The following is a 16,848-nucleotide window of genomic DNA, read 5'->3' as shown; positions in this document are numbered from 1 at the left end:
AAAGCAATATCCTACAGCTTAATGTATAGGATACAGTGCGTCAGGTACAGGCTACAAAACAACATGAAAATACTCTAAAAACAGGAAACTAAAACTTTATGCACCATACAGAGGTCTGACCATGCCCATTCATAAAGAATAAAATTAGAATTTGAGACCTACCGCATTCTTCCCAAAAACATTAGGCTACTACTGATAACAGCCAAATGCTAAAGGAGAGAGAGAGAAATAATTTTCTATTCAAATTTAGTCATTCAGTTTCGGCTCCCCTCACTTGGTGCAGTGCGTGCAGGGCACTGCGACGTTCGATACCGGGTGCTCTGCGCAGGTATAGGGCTTGATGCGTCCAACCGAAAGAGGGACGGGGAGAAAAGAGGGAGTTTGAGAAAGTGAAGGCAAATATGAAATCTTGAACTGCCCAGTTTTTTCCATCAAGAGGGAGAGAGAAGGCGATCAAAGGAGATGGAGGAGGGGGTAGTGGGATGGGATGCTACGTGGCGAATGTTTCAGCGACGTAGTAGGCTAGCCAGCCGTAATTCACCATAGATCTGGTAGAGATAATGGCCTACATCTCTACTGAAAATATAAGAAGTTGTTTTCTATAAGATAATTGGGTAAAAGACAGGCGACACGTATAGCCTCACTTGTTCTGACAGACTCCTGAACGGGGACAGCGCGTGCATGCAGCAGTGAAGTTGCTGATGCTGCGGCACGCGCGCGCCACAATGAAATTATATTGAATCGCAGCACGCGCAGCCTACAGTAGCCTAGTTGGGGGAGAGGATGGAGTTAAAGAAGCCTGTAGCGCTGTCCCTCTGAACACAGTCTATACTTAGTTGAACCATTGACATCTTGAAAATGAGGGCAAATAGAAAATCGTTTCTTTTATGAACACCCTGACACTTGATTTGCTAAAACCCTCAAGAGCAACATTGCTTAACATATAATATCTCAACCATAAAGGGAGTCAGGCAGAGAACTACAGTTGCTCTGGTCAACAAGGGGTAAATACTGTGGTGGCTGCTGCTGTCCAAGATGCTGAATGGCGCTTTGTAACTCCTCCGGCATGCTGTGGCGAGGTGACAGGTGCTGGAGGAATTTAACATTGAGACTGTGAGACCTCTGGGCGGGGAACTCCAAAGTAGAAAGGTCTGGTTTTTGGTCACAGGTGTTCTTGTCAAGTGTGACCAGGTAGGCCTAGACCATAGGTCATAAGGATGTGTGTCATAAAAACTCCACAAGTCTGGCTCTGGCAAGTGAGAGTGGTTCAGTGAGCCTGTCTTTTATTGAGCCTGCATGACCTTGCATGAGTTTGTGCCAACAGTCAAGTACCATGATAATAATTATGATTACAGGAGGTCCTGTAATTATTATTATTTTTAAATCAACAACAGCACACACAAGTATACACACACGTGAGCGGCAACACAGCACACAACACACACATGCAACTTCAGGTCACTGGTCGTCCTCTGCATTTTCCCATCCAGGGGCAGCCAGGAGCAGTGGGAGACTCATCAGTGGCGCCTGGGGACCAAGTCCAAGTGCTCAGTCCAAGTCCGGGTCAGGACTAAAGAGCATTTGTTCCTCTGCAGTTTTTTTGTATTGGGCTCTTGGGAGAAATCCCTTGCGAACACATGCAAACTATGTACAGAAAAGCCCGACATCTTCCCAAGTGGGAATTGAACTCGGACAGCGCTAAGTGCTGCGCCACCATGCTGCATGTGAGTTGTATTTCTCAGCTCAAGGACACTTCGGCACACTACAGGGAGCTGGGATCGAACCAGGGACCTTACGATCCCCAGCCGGCTGCTCTACCTCCCAAGCTATGTGCCGCCCCACAACATGATGATGACAATGGTGACATGATCTGCAATTGTAATAGCAATGATGGTAGCATTGTATATTGAGTCTGCATGCCAGGTCAGGGGACCAAAGGCCAAAACTCTGAACCCAGCTGGCACACCAATCAATGGATGGCAAAAGCCGAAGCCAGCTGCCTTCCCCTCGTTCTCTCAAGGTACCAAGTCCAACTTTGCCCACAGCTGCCGTCAAATCCCACTGGCATAAAGAGGGAATTATACCACTGAGACACTGGCAGATTCTGTATTACCAGAGATTAGTCAAGAACAGAGCTGAGAACAAAGGGGGTTTCTGTTTGAAGACCTGGCCCTTTCAGGCATCCAGGTGGACAGCTAAATACACATGGGAGGAGCCGAGACCGCAATTGTGTCCCTTAGTCCAGATGCTGGTAGATTTGCAGATGCAGATTTGCACTGCAATTTAGGATGAAGAAGGAAGAGGAAAGAAAAAGAGAAGCCATTTGAGTTCAAGTTCAAGGTTATTAAAGGAGTAGTAAAGGGAAAAGGCATGTTTAGCCCTGTTTTAAGGTTACTTATGATCATATACAATGGTTCAGATCAAAAAGTTGACAAAACTAGCACTTTTGAGAAAGTCTGATAATTGCTCTACCACCGTTTAGGTCATACAATGGATGTGGGTGGGCACCGTGAAAAATCTTTCAAAAACATGTTAAACTCTCGATTTCAAAGACAAGAAGTTCACCGACGGGGTAATTGGTGTCCGTTGGTGTTCTGACATCAAATTCGCTGCAAAGTATGAATCCTGTAGGGCAGGGGTCTCAAACTCACGGCCCGCGGGCCATTTGCGGCCCGCCACACCACTCCATCCGGCCCGCGACATGATGTCAGAAATATAATGTAATCCGGCCCGCAAAATAATTTCTTGTAAACGGCGCCGGCAGGCAGGCCTACAATGCAAAATTCAAGTCGCTCAAACGTGGGGTGAAATTCTATTATTGTGTGCAGCGTGTGAAGTGAATGCTGCATAGTCACAGGTGCAATCAATCCACACACGACTTTGAACTATGAACGGAATGCAGCTAGCCATCGAGAGGCTGTTTTCATAGTTAACTAACGTTAGGAATGTTTCAAGAAATATGGACATTGCAGTATTTTTTGTGGAGTTCAATGGACATGTTACCTGCCTGATATGCAAGAACAAAGTCGCCGTTCTAAAGGAATATAATGTCAAGAGCTATTCATTACTAAACATGGAGAACAGTGTCATAGGGAGAGAGGAAAAAACGAGCCACACAGCTAATGGGCTAATTTCTCAGTCTTTCAAGATAGATATATAAAATAGAGTAGTAGCCTACAAATGTATTCAAGTGTCTGGTAAGAAATTGAAACAAACTTGAACTTTAATAAATGCCAGTAGCTACAGGTCCAGGGCAGGCTTACAGTAGTGATGCATCTTGCAGCTAAAACAGAATAAAGTACAAATGTAGGCTATTCAAGATAAAATAAAAGCAAGGAAAAAAGATTTGCAGCACTAACTGTTAAAATATATTCAAATGAATGGAAACCGGTTTGAATTTGTATGATGGAAATGTTAGTTATTTAATAGTCTTGCGACATTTAGAGACTGAGTTGTGAGTCTAGTTATGGAAATGAAAAATGAAATTTTCCAAAATATTGCACATATTGCATATTCTTATAGTTAGGCCTAGTAGTAGTTGAAGTCATTGAAGTGGCCCTCCTATGAGTTGACGATACCAGCAGTGGCCCCAAGCCAATTTGAGTTTGAGACCCCTGCTGTAGGGTGTTATTGATCATTTTATGAAATCCATTGACTTGTATTGAAGTGACCGTTGTAGATGTTTAGATCAATCCCCAGAGGGGATTCAGGACTGCTGTGACTAAATAGTTCTATATATTTTAAAAAGCCTTTCCAGATGAACTAGAATCTTACTTTATGTAGAATTATATGTCAGAATGCCAACTAACACCTCGGTGAGTTTCTTGTCTTTGAAATTGAGATGTTTTTTTTAATGATTTTTCACGGTGCCCACCCACATCCATTGTATGACCAAAACGGTGGTAGAGCAATTATCAGACTTTCTCAAAAGTGCTAGTTTTGTCAACGTTTTGATCTGAACCATTGTATATGATCATAAGTAACCTTAAAACAGGGCTAAACATGTATTTTCCCTTTACTACTCCTTTAAGTTTGAGCCATTGTGCAACCATGCTGCCACTGGTGGTCCTGGCATACCACACCAAATAAAACCAACCAGACCAAACCAAACAGAAGTCGTCGCACGGCTCGGTTCCATTTCCTGACCACTCAAATAACCATAATTTGACATCATAATTTGGTTGCGCAGAATGTCATTAGCTGACATGTGAGGGGTATTGCCAGTGTGGTTTAAGGGTTGCACCAGAACGGCTCCTGAACCTCGGTAACAAGATCACCCGTTCAAAATCCTGTTACGGTAAAGTAAACAACTCTGGCACCAAAATGAGCATTGAGCCGCGCAGACCCCCGCACAGGTGGGATGCTTGTTGCTACAGTCAGGGAGGGCCAGGAGTGAATCACCATAATGAGGAGGTGGCATGTTTATTATCTAGAGAGTCTGAATCTCTCACTAGTGGTTTAGTTGGGTTGTTTTCCATCCCCATTTCCAGCATTTAATCGCATAATGGAAAATACAAGGCGGGAAGCATTGTAAAGGTTAACATAGCTCCTCTCAGGTTCAAAGACTGACAGGATAGAGAAAGAAAATGAGAAATGGAGTGAGGGAGGAGGATGGTGTGTCATACTGTAGACATCCTTACACTCAAATGTAAATCCATGAGCAAGCTTTCCTGCTGCTGGAAATCTGCCTATCCATAATCTAGCACCCCCATCCAAAGCACGGCTCTCGCGACTGTGAGAAAGAAACCCAGCCCTTGATTCATTTTCCCCTTTCATTCCTCCTTCCATTTAAAAGAAACCACAAAGCCTGCTTTTCAGCTGACTCGTCTTCTCGTTCCTGGGACGCAAGACGCAGTGGCAAACTGGGAGAGCAGGAAATGGCCAGAGCAAATAGCGCTGCTTGAATGACTTACAGTAGGAGACAGGGATGCCGCAGCCAAAACCTCTTTGGTTTGTTACGCTCGCCGGTATGGCGTTGAGGGGATCTACGTAGACGACCAGAATGAGATCATGATACATTTATACGACCGGTGACACATCATTCCTCGTGTCACCGACTGGCCGTGGTTATACTGTATGAGTGTCTCTGGCCGTGGTTATACTGTATGAGTGTCTCTGGCCGTGGTTATACTGTATGAGTGATCTCTGGCTGTGGTTGCACAAGCGTAAACCTGGGTGGTTCTCATCAGAGTGTGTGTAGGAACAGAACAGAAACCAGAGGCCAGAATAGCAGAGGTGGATGAGGAGGAAAATTGGAGTATTAGATATCCAGTAGTGGGCAATGGCAGGTTTTCAGTCACACATGGTGGGCATGCACACACAAACACACGCACACACACACACACACACACACACACACACAATCTCTGAGGCTGGGGCTTACATTACAGGTTTCAACACAGGACCTCCCAACCACAATGAAGTGTGATGTGAAGAAATCCTGCTTATGTGTCATGTATTCCTCTGTGCAAAATGCAAGATGGGTTGAGTGTGTGTGTTTGTGTGTGTGTGTGTGTGTGTGTGTGTGTGTATGTGTGTGTATGTGTGCTGGGTCTGGCTTTTAAGAAAATTGGGTATCTAAAGTGGGCAGACCAGCTAGGCTCTGAATGAAAGGACACACTGAAACAAGTAAGTTAATGACTAAGAGAAAACACAAAGCTCCTTAAAAAAAAAGTGAGCGAGCACAATGTGTCCCATTGAGCGAGTGTGTGAGGAAGTGCTGAGCAGACAGAAGAGGAGATGAGATCTGGAGGCGGGTTGGCTGGAGATAAGGTTTTGCAGTGAGGATCTGTTCACAGGGATCAGCTTGGTACAGGCGCTGCCCAGGGCTATAAATCTAAGCACCGTCTGGACTACTTGACACTGAGTGTAAATAGATCAAATTGATCCATTCGTAGGCCGTTGACATGTACAGTACATCAAGATTATGAATACATCAATATGCATCAGCTCAGAATTGATTGGCCGTGAATCACAAGGACATCCCAGTGAAAAATACCATTGATTAAAGTCCATCTGTCTTGAGTTTCTAGGCTTCAGTTGACTGGATGCATACTTCTGCATATTTTTCTTAAACAATTATTTACTGCCAATGATAAAATATACTTTTGAGTACAATATACCAGGTTTATGTCTAAGGAGGGTGGCAGCCTTCTCAAACTTGGCTAGACATTTTACCCCCACCTTGTGGTAATGGTTTAAATAACATCGCATTTTAATTTCCAATATTCAACCAGGTCAATTGAGGTGACTGTAGGAGTAGCGGGAAACCTCCTCACCACCAGTCACTCCCTGCCCAGGGATTCACTCACTCCCTACCCAGGGATTCACTCCCTACCCAGGGATTCATTCACTCCCTAGTCCCTACCCAGGGATTCATTCACTCCCTACCCAGGGATTCACTCCCTACCCAGGGATTCATTCACTCCCTACTCAGGGATTCACTCCCTACCCAGGGATTCATTCACTCCCTACCCAGGGATTCACTCACTCCCTACCCAGGGATTCACTCCCTACCCAGGGATTCACTCCCTACCCAGGGATTCACTCCCTACCCAGGGATTCATTCACTCCCTACCCAGGGATTCACTCCCTACCCAGGGATTCATTCACTCCCTACCCAGGGATTCACTCCCTACCCAGGGATTCACTCCCTACTCAGGGATTCACTCCCTACCCAGGGATTCACTCACTCCCTACCCAGGGATTCACTCACCCCCTACCCAGGGATTCACTCCCTACCCAGGGATTCACTCACTCCCTACCCAGGGATTCACTCACTCCCTACCCAGGGATTCACTCACTCCCTACCCAGGGATTCACTCCCTACCCAGGGATTCACTCCCTACCCAGGGATTCATTCACTCCCTCCCCAGGGATTCACTCCCTACCCAGGGATTCACTCCCTACCCAGGGATTCACTCCCTACCCAGGGATTCATTCACTCCCTCCCCAGGGATTCACTCCCTACCCAGGGATTCACTCCCTACCCAGGGATTCACTCACTCCCTACCCAGGGATTCACTCCCTACCCAGGGATTCACTCCCTACCCAGGGATTCACTCCCTACCCAGGGATTCACTCCCTACCCAGGGATTCACTCCCTACCCAGGGATTCATTCACTCCCTACCCAGGGATTCACTCCCTCCCCAGGGATTCACTCACTCCCTACCCAGGGATTCACTCCCTACCCAGGGATTCACTCCCTACCCAGGGATTCACTCCCTACTCAGGGATTCACTCCCTACCCAGGGATTCACTCACTCCCTACCCAGGGATTCACTCACTCCCTACCCAGGGATTCACTCCCTACCCAGGGATTCACTCACTCCCTACCCAGGGATTCACTCACTCCCTACCCAGGGATTCACTCACTCCCTACCCAGGGATTCACTCCCTACCCAGGGATTCACTCCCTACCCAGGGATTCATTCACTCCCTACCCAGGGATTCATTCACTCCCTACCCAGGGATTCATTCACTCCCTACCCAGGGATTCACTCCCTACCCAGGGATTCACTCCCTACCCAGGGATTCATTCACTCCCTACCCAGGGATTCACTCCCTACCCAGGGATTCACTCCCTACCCAGGGATTCATTCACTCCCTACCCAGGGATTCATTCACTCCCTACCCAGGGATTCATTCACTCCCTACCCAGGGATTCATTCACTCCCTACCCAGGGATTCACTCACTCCCTACCCAGGGATTCATTCACTCCCTACCCAGGGATTCATTCACTCCCTACCCAGGGATTCATTCACTCCCTACCCAGGGATTCATTCACTCCCTACCCAGGGATTCATTCACTCCCTACCCAGGGATTCATTCACTCCCTACCCAGGGATTCACTCACTCCCTACCCAGGGATTCACTCCCTCCCCAGGGATTCACTCCCTACCCAGGGATTCATTCACTCCCTACCCAGGGATTCACTCACTCCCTACCCAGGGATTCATTCACTCCCTACCCAGGGATTCACTCCCTACCCAGGGATTCACTCCCTTCCCAGGGATTCACTCCTACCCAGGGATTCACTCCCTTCCCAGGGATTCACTCCCTCCCTCCCCAGGGATTCACTCCCTACCCAGGGATTCACTCCCTACCCAGGGATTCACTCCCTACCCAGGGATTCACTCCCACCCAGGGATTCACTCCCTACCCAGGGATTCACTCCCTACCCAGGGATTCATTCACTCCCTACCCAGGGATTCACTCTCTACCCAGGGATTCACTCACTCCCTACCCAGGGATTCACTCCTACCCAGGGATTCACTCCCTACCCAGGGATTCACTCCTACCCAGGGATTCACTCCCTACCCAGGGATTCATTCACTCCCTACCCAGGGATTCATTCACTCCCTACCCAGGGATTCATTCACTCCCTACCCAGGGATTCATTCACTCCCTACCCAGGGATTCACTCCCTACCCAGGGATTCATTCACTCCCTACCCAGGGATTCATTCACTCCCTACCCAGGGATTCACTCCCTACCCAGGGATTCACTCCCTACCCAGGGATTCACTCCCTACCCAGGGATTCACTCCCTCCCCAGGGATTCATTCACTCCCTACCCAGGGATTTCCTTCTGGTGGATCTCCAGGTCCTTCGCCTTGTTCCATCAGACAGGCTGGAAAGACAGACTCAGACTAGACTGACAGTTTACAATAGCAAACAGCATTGTTCCCTGGCTCCCTGAAGCATAATACATCTATTTTTAACACAATGAATGGCCAAAGTAGCGTGAGCTTTCTCAATTCTCAATTTTAGTAATCATTTATTAATGTCCAGTTTGCCTTTCCAATCTCTTTTAACAAGAGTAGCTGGAAGCTTTGTTTGTATTTTCCTGGCACAGCATTTTCTGCATCCCACACTTAAAACCCCTTGACCAAGTCCTGAGCTTTACCTGCCAACCTGTCTTCCAATCTCAATGCTCTTCCTCGCCAGAAGCAAATCGCAGTTGTTTAAGCTTCAATTAGTTGCTGACTGTATAGTTTTCCTGTGACTGAAAAGTCCTTGCATCCCGACTCATGTTTCTCTTAGATTTACTTAAAACGTTGAGCTCCTAGGATCAGAGCTGGTGTACTGCAGCTAGCGCCATGGCAACATGCCTCTATTCAACAACTATTCAACAACAAGCAAGAATGAATTCTTCATTTTTAGCAATAATTATGTTCCCAATTGATGCATAGAGCTTTATCTCTGTTTGAGTCTATTTCTCCACTGTCTTCGACAACAATTGAGTCCAGAGAAGTATAATCGATTCTTTCAGACCTTTATTTGTGACAAAGAAACATTTTGAGACAAACTTGGATCCAATCATAAATACAGTAGTTGTGAGGGGCACATAGTATGGCTTGGTCATTCTAACTGAACTTTGCCCTAGAGAGTTTAGCATTTACTTTTCAATTGATCCGAATCAGTATATTTCTGTTAAATGTCTGCCATAGTAACATTAAACATTGTTAATGTTTAATAAATCAGTTTGTTACACGGTAAAACACCAATATTGAGTCCATGGCGACGTGAATGAAATAATACCGTTTCCCTGCGAAGCTCACAGACACACATCTCAATGCAGAGTGGTCAGTATATGGTCAGTAACACAGTTCCTCTGTAGAAGTGACCACTCTGTGGAGATGGGGTTGGGAGAGGCAGATTGGGAGCGTCGACTGGGCAGCATGCGGCACGATGTCACGATGCCTACATCCCACACAGCCCACCTAGCTGTGTGACCTTGGTACCAGAGACTGTCTGCTCAGTACCAGTACGATGTCCTGGGTCTCCTGTTCTCCTGGATACCCAGCGCCTCCATTACTTCCTCCTCCAGGGTCTTCAGCGAGGGTGTGTGCGTCTTCTCCAGACAGTCCTCTGGACTGGTGTCTTTGGGACCATCTGGAGTAGGAAGGGAGAGAACCAATGAGAGATACGGTCAGCCATTTCCAGTTAAATAAAATGAAAAGGTATAGGCCTTTCTGTTTATTATGTTAGAATATAACCTAGAAATCCTACATGGAAAAAAAAAAAACGCGTTAAAAACAAATTACTATTGATAATGTTTAGATTAACAAATTATGTATGGAAACATTCTATTTGCCTCACCCAGTGCACTTAAGGGGCACAGTCAGGCTTGTTTCAGCTGATATTATTTGGATGAAATGCTTAGATTCTGTGTGTAGGCCTTTTTAAAATCCTAGGAGTCTATCTAAGTCCTATCTTAAAAGAGTCACTGGATGTGTTTGCCCTTTAGAAGTTTTATGGCATTTCCCATATATAGGAAACGGCTACACTGACACTGATTTTAACCAGGCCAGGTCCAGCCTGGCTTATGTGCATGGCTGGCTTATTTCTGTTCAGGACTGGTAGGACGGAAGCTAGTCATGCCACTGAAATAGTTGTGAATTGAAATTACATGAAAACATTTCTGATAAATTAAGATAGGTCTTGTCGCCTGGACACATCAGTTCCAAAACGTAAAAAGCATTTGTTTAGCTACATATAGACTAGAGGAGTTCGCTCAGCATAGACGGTAATCTCTGAGAATGTCCCGCGTGGGAGTCCAATGCTCTGACCACTACTCTACTTGTGGAATTTAGGTAAGGGGTAAAAAGGTTGGAGTGAAAGGATGAACGTGTGGAGGTTTGGGGTATAGTCCCATAAAGTCATCCCTACTGGGGACTTGAACACCCGTCTCCTGGGTGGGAGTCCTATGCTCTCACCACTACTCTACTTGTGCAGTGGAGATCTGCGGGTTGGTTTTGGTGTCCTTCTTCCAGTCCCTAGTGTGGGTTGGGTTAGAATAAGGGTTGGGGTTGGGAAAGGATCTGACCTATAAGGGAAGAAGTGTGGGTTGGGGTTGGGACAGGATCTGACCTATAAGTTAAGGGGTAAACGTCGGAGTGAAAGGATGAACATGTGGAGTTTTGGGGTATAGTCCCATAAAATCATCGCCACAGTAGCCTTGAACGCCGATCTCCCGCGTGGGAGTCCATTGCTTTCACCACTACTCTACTTGTGCAGCGGAGATCGGCGGGTTGATTTTGGTGTCCTTCTTTATTTTGGTGTGTGAAATGCAGGTCAACATTCAACAGAGGGAGGGAGGGAGGGAGGGAGGGAGGGAGGGAGGGAGGGAGTGGTAACCGGACAAACGCTATCCTAGGTGCACTGGCTTACAGCCACGCACAAATGTGCCTAGACACAGAATTTAAGCATTTCATCCAAATAATATCAACTGAAACAAGCCTGACTGTGCCCCTTAAATGAACAGCCATTATTACCTCCCTCCCCTAATGGCCACTCACCCTTCCATTGCTGCGGTACGATGCCGTCTCTTCGCTGGAACACTGGTTTGGGGACGATGCGTCCAGTTCTGAGAGACACACGGACCTTCTCCCCCTCCTCTGTGAACCGCCACTCCACCTCTGTGGGCTTCCTGGTGAGTGAAGAAGTACACAAGCAGGATCATCATTTTTTCTCTGAAACCACATTACACTGCCATATCTGACTCCATCTTTCCACAAGCTTCCACAGACAACCACCAGGACCTAAACACAGTGCTCCTCCTGCTTACCTGTCAGTGGGGTCGACGAGGGCGATGTCCCGGAGTAGAAGGGGAGCCTCGCTGGCCATGTAGGTCCCCCGGTAGTCCCCTGATTTGCCTATATATCTGTAATGCTAAGACAGAAAGATCATGTGTTCATATTTGGTGTTTTGCAAAGCTTCTCCAAATTGCCCTTCAGAAGTTGATGAGATATTTTAGATATATTTATGAGATGAAACCGCAATAACCCACTCGTTGTCATGCATCGCTCCAGTCGTTCTCAAACAGATGACCTATAACCCCTGACACACTGGGCTGATAATCGGCTTTGGTGAACACCCATGAGTGTCGGTGTGTTGAGTTGGTGCAGTGTGTCCCGGCTACGGAGGAGGATTTTTGGGATGAGTCGGGACAACTGAGCATGTTGAATCGTCCTCGGAGCGAGCGGGCACGTCGGGGACAAAATTGTCTGTTACAGAAATGACGGGAGTGACCTACAGTAGCCCAACTCCTAGTATTGAAACACATATATAACATGTAGGCTTCAGTAACAGCTCATATAGTCTAACATACTAGGGGAAGGAATTAACCTAATATGTTAGGCTATAGAAATATATGGATTAAGAAATGTGATGAAGACAAATACATTTCTGTAACCATCACTTAGGGCTACTGCTGAACAGATAACTGGCTACCGTCTAGCTGAAACTGAATCGCCCTCCTGGTAAAGCTGATTCTGAAGTGTTTCTCTTGAAAGCTGGGAGACTGGTTTATCAAACAAACGTTGCTCCGCTAACACACCTCCTCTCTGTACATTTTTCGTTTGATTGACACACAAAATGCCATTGTTCTGACTCACATGGAAAAGAGACTGTCGTGCCAGATACAACTGTACATCCCCTCTGTTTCAAGGTGTGGTGAGATCTAGTCTCAAATCCCTAACCCTAAAAAATAACGCTAGATTAAAAACATCAAGAAACACAGTGATTGACAAAAGAAAACGCAGGTGCAGAATGAACACGCTTGTTGCCCATTGGCTGTAGTTTGGCTGTTTTGCCCCGACACAGGGGACGTGAGGCAACGCAACAGTTGCCCTTCAGCGCCATTAGTTCTTTGATGTCAGGTTGGTGTATCTGTACCTCGATGTGTTGGGTGTTTGTTCATGTTTTGTCTGGGACTCTTACGGTGTTCAGTCCCTCCAGGATGACCCAGTTTCTGTGTCTGAAGACCTGGGTGACTCTGCCCTGCTTCCCCTTGTCCTTCCCAGACACTATTTCAACCTGGTGATGACAGGGATAAAAGGATAATGCTGCAGACACAAAACATCATTTGAAGACAACAAGAATCCTTGGCTGATTCCTCTTCAAAGTCCTAGACTATCGATGACCACTTACCGTGTCCCCTTTGAAAACAGACCAGTCTTCACTAGCTATAGGCTCTACAAACACCTTCCTCCTCTTCTTGCCTGGTGGGTTGAGCCTCTGGGCAGCCACTGTCCAAGGCCGACTCGTACCGTACCGGTAGTCTTTAGGGAAAGCTGCCTTGGCAGCCATTGATAGGACTGCCGTCAACCGCATAGTCCTGGCAAGACAGTGTGCAAATGGTCTAGAGAAGGAATGGACATCCTTAAATAAGCTTAGTCAGTCATAATAGATGCAGCAAATAATCTGTGGATTGAAACTGTGGATTAATGATTGGGCTGAACGCTAGCTAACGTTAGTCTAGTTATTTTGTAGGCCTATCACTATTATAACTCCTCTAAAATAACAGTGCTATCGTTAGCTATCTGTGTGCCAGAGATAGAGGAGAGGAGAGGAGAAGAAGGGCAAGAAGTCTAGGCTGGTCGCAAAAAGGCTAGATACCTGTGTGCCAGAGAGAGATCTCCACACTGATAGCTAGCCTTCATGCATTATCTAGCTAGGCTAGCTAACGAGTAACAGCAGTCACAACGAAACGACATAACGTTACGAGTAACACAGCGTCGCTTCGATGGTGCATAGTGTTAGCTAGCTAAATAAAATACACATGCACTATGCTGCTCACTCACAGTGGTGCAGTGTTTTCTGTGAGGTAGTCTTACCACTCTTGTTGTCAATGTCACACGCGTAAACAGCTCAACTTTGACCTTTCTTCTTCTGGTGAAGTTTGGCCTTTTCTGGCAAACAGAAGGCTCATTGCTGCCCCTAACAGGTCGGAGTATACACAACAGCCTAAAGACGAGTACAATACCACTTGTTTAACACTTTAGGCAAGGACGTAACCTATTGAGTGGGCTAGAATTTAAACATACTGTACATAGTAAACATATCTTTACTGAAACATTAAAACAGCCTGTGACACAACTTGAGTCTTACTTTAAAACTTATTTCAAAAATCAATACACAGAGAAAAGGCATTTAACCGTGTGTGTGTGTGTGTGCGTGTTTCTCAGAGATATTTGAGTGTCTGATCCCGTACTCTCCAGCCAGTGTGGGGGCCAGGTGGCTTTAACACTGGGCCTGTCCTTCAACAGGGAGTCGTACTGACCCAGCCCGGGGTAGCGCTCTACGTACTGACCCAGCCCGGGGTAGCGCTCTACATACTGACCCAGCCCGGGGTAGCGCTCTACGTACTGACCCAGCCCGGGGTAGCGCTCTACGTACTGACCCAGCCCGGGGTAGCGCTCTACGTACTGACCCAGCCCGTACTGACCCAGCCCAGGGTAGCGCTCTACGTACTGACCCAGCCCGTACTGACCCAGCCCAGGGTAGCGCTCTACGTACTGACCCAGCCCGTACTGACCCAGCCCAGGGTAGCGCTCTACGTACTGACCCAGCCCGTAATGACCCAGCCCAGGGTAGCGCTCTACGTACTGACCCAGCCCGGGGTAGCGCTCTACGGACTGACCCAGCCCATGGTAGCGCTCTACGTACTGACCCAGCCCGGGGTAGCGCTCTACGTACTGACCCAGCCCGGGGTAGCGCTCTACGTACTGACCCAGCCCGGGGTAGCGCTCTACATACTGACCCAGCCCGGGGTAGCGCTCTACGTACTGACCCAGCCCGGGGTAGCGCTCTACGGACAGTTTCTGGTTGTAGCCTTGCAGGTTCTTCCTCCCCCAGCGCGATCATTACCCGCCAGCATGGAGGAGATCCAGCCCCCCACAGCAAAGTCATGCTCTCAGCCATGGCCGTACATTCAACAGCACAGACGGTGAAAGAACCAGATCTATAGTACAGCACGAGACTATACTGCACACTGATAAGTGTTATCGCATCTTTTAGCTCTTATCAACCTGAATCTTAGTCACGTCCACTTTGGTGCATAAATCAGAGGTCAATTGATTCTGCATTATACCTCAGTGTAGTAAATAACACAAGTCATTTGTTTTGATGGTTTATTAGGACACCATTCATGTAAAAAACAGGGCATCATTCCATAACATTGTCAGATGCACATAATCATTGAAAGTACAGTGGTTAACACTTGTGTGATACAGTACTGTATGAGTTAGTATTTGCTTCATACTACTAAATGAAACTACCATCACCTTGAAGCCACCTGTCACTTTTCACAAAGCTCTGCGGCAAAATAAACATTAAAGGGGACTAATAGGTCCCAGTACATAGTTCTCTAGTTATGATCAGGTGACTGGAAATATTGCTGACACCACCTTTATTCAGGACATCTATATGGATCGTCTATAGTGCTTGATTGCTTTTATCTTTCCCCAACTTTTATACTTTCTGCACCCCTATTAGCATAAGGAACCCTTATTTCTGTGTTTGTGTGTCAGTGTGTGTGTGCATCTCAGAGGTCCTTGAGTGTGTCTTTTCCTGGATTGTCCAGCCAGTGTGAGGGCCAGGTGGCTTCAACACTAGGCCTGTCCTTCAGCAGGGCGTAGTACTGACCCAGCCCGGGGTAGCGCTCTGCACACAGACCAAAGCGGAAGACGTAGGCGATGCTTGGAAAGACGGTAACATCAGCCATTGAGAAGGCCTTTCCAGCCAGGTAAGATCCCACCTCCATCTGGGAGCAGATCAGACACCAGCAACATTTTAGATTAGGCGGCAGGTGTGTGTGTGTGTGTGTGTGTGTGTGTGTGTGTGCTGTGTTGTACCTTCTGCAGGTAACCGTCCCACAGTTTGAGTTCTGCGGCGAGTGCTTCTCGGTTCCTCTTCTGTGCGGAGTCGAGTCTCTCAGACTCAGGGACACGGTAGTCATAGTAGATCACGTCACCTTAGGAAGAGCACAAAGACTCATGCATGAGTGAGTGTGTGTGTGTGTGTGTGCGTATGCATGATTTGGTGTGTCTGCGTGTGTCTTACCTATTTTCTGGCTCAAAGTGAGGCCTTCAAACACGCGCTGGTACATGAGTGCCTGCTCTGCTGGGCCATCAGGGATCAACTTGGTCCCCTGGGACTTGAACTGGCTCTGTGAAAAGAGAACGACGGGACATCGCATGTGGTACAGAACACAATGAAGCCTAATCTACTGACAGAATCAAATTCAGTCGAGCTCCTGCGGTCGGCTACCTCCAGGTACATGCATGCTCCATAGGACTCGTTCACTGTGTTGTCCCCATGTTTGAAAGCAGGAAGCTGGAAAAGAGGAGACCGGTGATGATGGCATGACACTTTTCTTTATAATGTGAAAGATATAGGTATTTGGTAGCGATCTACCTTAGCCATTAGTATGCCCATACATATTTTTATTATAGAATAGTTCACATGCTCAAAATGGGGTCGGAAAATGTATCACGTCTCTTCACATTTTGCTTATTGTAGGTGCATTAAGATGTGTCTCAACAAGAGGCAGATTCAGGTAGCCAACTTTTCAGAGGTCGTTAATGAGGTTTTGCTGATACCTGTCCTCTTGGGTTGAGGTCCAGAACCTCCTGGGACTTGTGTTCTCCTTTATCGAAAGACAGCAGTTTCTGGTTGTATCCTTGCAGGTTTTTCTCCTCCAGCGCGATCATTACCCGCCAGCACGGAGGAGAGCCAGCCCCCCACAGCAAAGTTATGTTATTGGCCATTATCTTCAATTCAACCCTTGGTCGGAGTGAAACAATAGGCTACTTAGTGGGCGAATAGTGTATACAAGCATGCAAGCACGCTAACTGAGTAAATCACATGATAAATCAGCATTTCTGCCTTCCGGATTGGTAGACCAGGCTCACATTTAAAGACGTATCGCTATTTTCCGGTGCGCTTGGATTCAAGCATTCTTCTGGCGCTTGTTCTCACTGTTCCCACATGTACAAGTCATACCAAACACCTACACATATTCGGTTTGCGATACCTTTCGCAGGACAGCATACACCAAT

At 47.0% G+C, this 16,848-nt stretch overlaps 2 protein-coding genes across 4 annotated transcripts; both read right to left on the bottom strand.

Moving 5' to 3' along the window:
- Positions 1-9,324: 9,324 nt before the first annotated feature.
- Positions 9,325-13,662, bottom strand: mrpl24 (mitochondrial ribosomal protein L24). Of its 3 annotated transcripts, none has more exons than XM_084455621.1 (6): positions 13,624-13,662; positions 12,938-13,124; positions 12,728-12,823; positions 11,574-11,677; positions 11,305-11,435; positions 9,325-9,898 (listed from the first exon to the last, which is right to left on the bottom strand). In XM_084455621.1, the coding sequence occupies exons 2-6, from the start codon at positions 13,118-13,120 to the stop codon at positions 9,762-9,764; spliced, it is 651 nt and encodes a 216-aa protein (XP_084311747.1). In that variant the 5' UTR covers positions 13,121-13,124; positions 13,624-13,662; the 3' UTR covers positions 9,325-9,761. The 3 variants fall into 3 exon arrangements, with proteins under 3 accessions (XP_084311747.1, XP_084311746.1, XP_084311748.1); XM_084455620.1 differs by having other exon boundaries at positions 12,938-13,148; positions 13,624-13,660; XM_084455622.1 differs by having other exon boundaries at positions 13,591-13,636.
- Positions 13,663-14,940: 1,278 nt separating this feature from the next.
- Positions 14,941-16,640, bottom strand: gstr (glutathione S-transferase rho). Its single transcript, XM_084454904.1, has 5 exons — positions 16,390-16,640; positions 16,058-16,123; positions 15,851-15,956; positions 15,643-15,761; positions 14,941-15,551 (listed from the first exon to the last, which is right to left on the bottom strand). The coding sequence occupies exons 1-5, from the start codon at positions 16,555-16,557 to the stop codon at positions 15,333-15,335; spliced, it is 678 nt and encodes a 225-aa protein (XP_084311030.1). The 5' UTR covers positions 16,558-16,640; the 3' UTR covers positions 14,941-15,332.
- Positions 16,641-16,848: the final 208 nt, after the last annotated feature.

The sequence above is a fragment of the Borostomias antarcticus genome, assembly GCF_949987555.1.
Source record: "Borostomias antarcticus genome assembly, chromosome: 21".
Classification (NCBI taxonomy): domain Eukaryota; kingdom Metazoa; phylum Chordata; class Actinopteri; order Stomiiformes; family Stomiidae; genus Borostomias; species Borostomias antarcticus.
The sequence above is the reverse complement of the archived record's forward strand: the minus strand, read 5'-3'. Positions and strand labels throughout refer to the sequence as shown.

Bases quoted from the DNA above. Each gene is read 5' to 3' on its own strand.
- gstr (XM_084454904.1), bottom strand. From the start codon at position 16,557: ATGGCCAATAACATAACTTTGCTGTGGGGGGCTGGCTCTCCTCCGTGC. The intron at 15,762-15,850 runs GTAAGACACACG...GCTCTTCCTAAG, and splicing joins CACTTTGAGCCAGAAAATAG to GTGACGTGATCTACTATGAC. The intron at 15,552-15,642 runs GTACAACACAGC...ATCTGCTCCCAG, and splicing joins GGGACGGTTACCTGCAGAAG to ATGGAGGTGGGATCTTACCT.
- mrpl24 (XM_084455621.1), bottom strand. From the start codon at position 13,120: ATGCGGTTGACGGCAGTCCTATCAATGGCTGCCAAGGCAGCTTTCCCT. The intron at 12,824-12,937 runs GTAAGTGGTCAT...TGTCATCACCAG, and splicing joins CTGTTTTCAAAGGGGACACG to GTTGAAATAGTGTCTGGGAA. The intron at 11,436-11,573 runs GTAAGCAGGAGG...TTCACTCACCAG, and splicing joins CTCGTCGACCCCACTGACAG to GAAGCCCACAGAGGTGGAGT.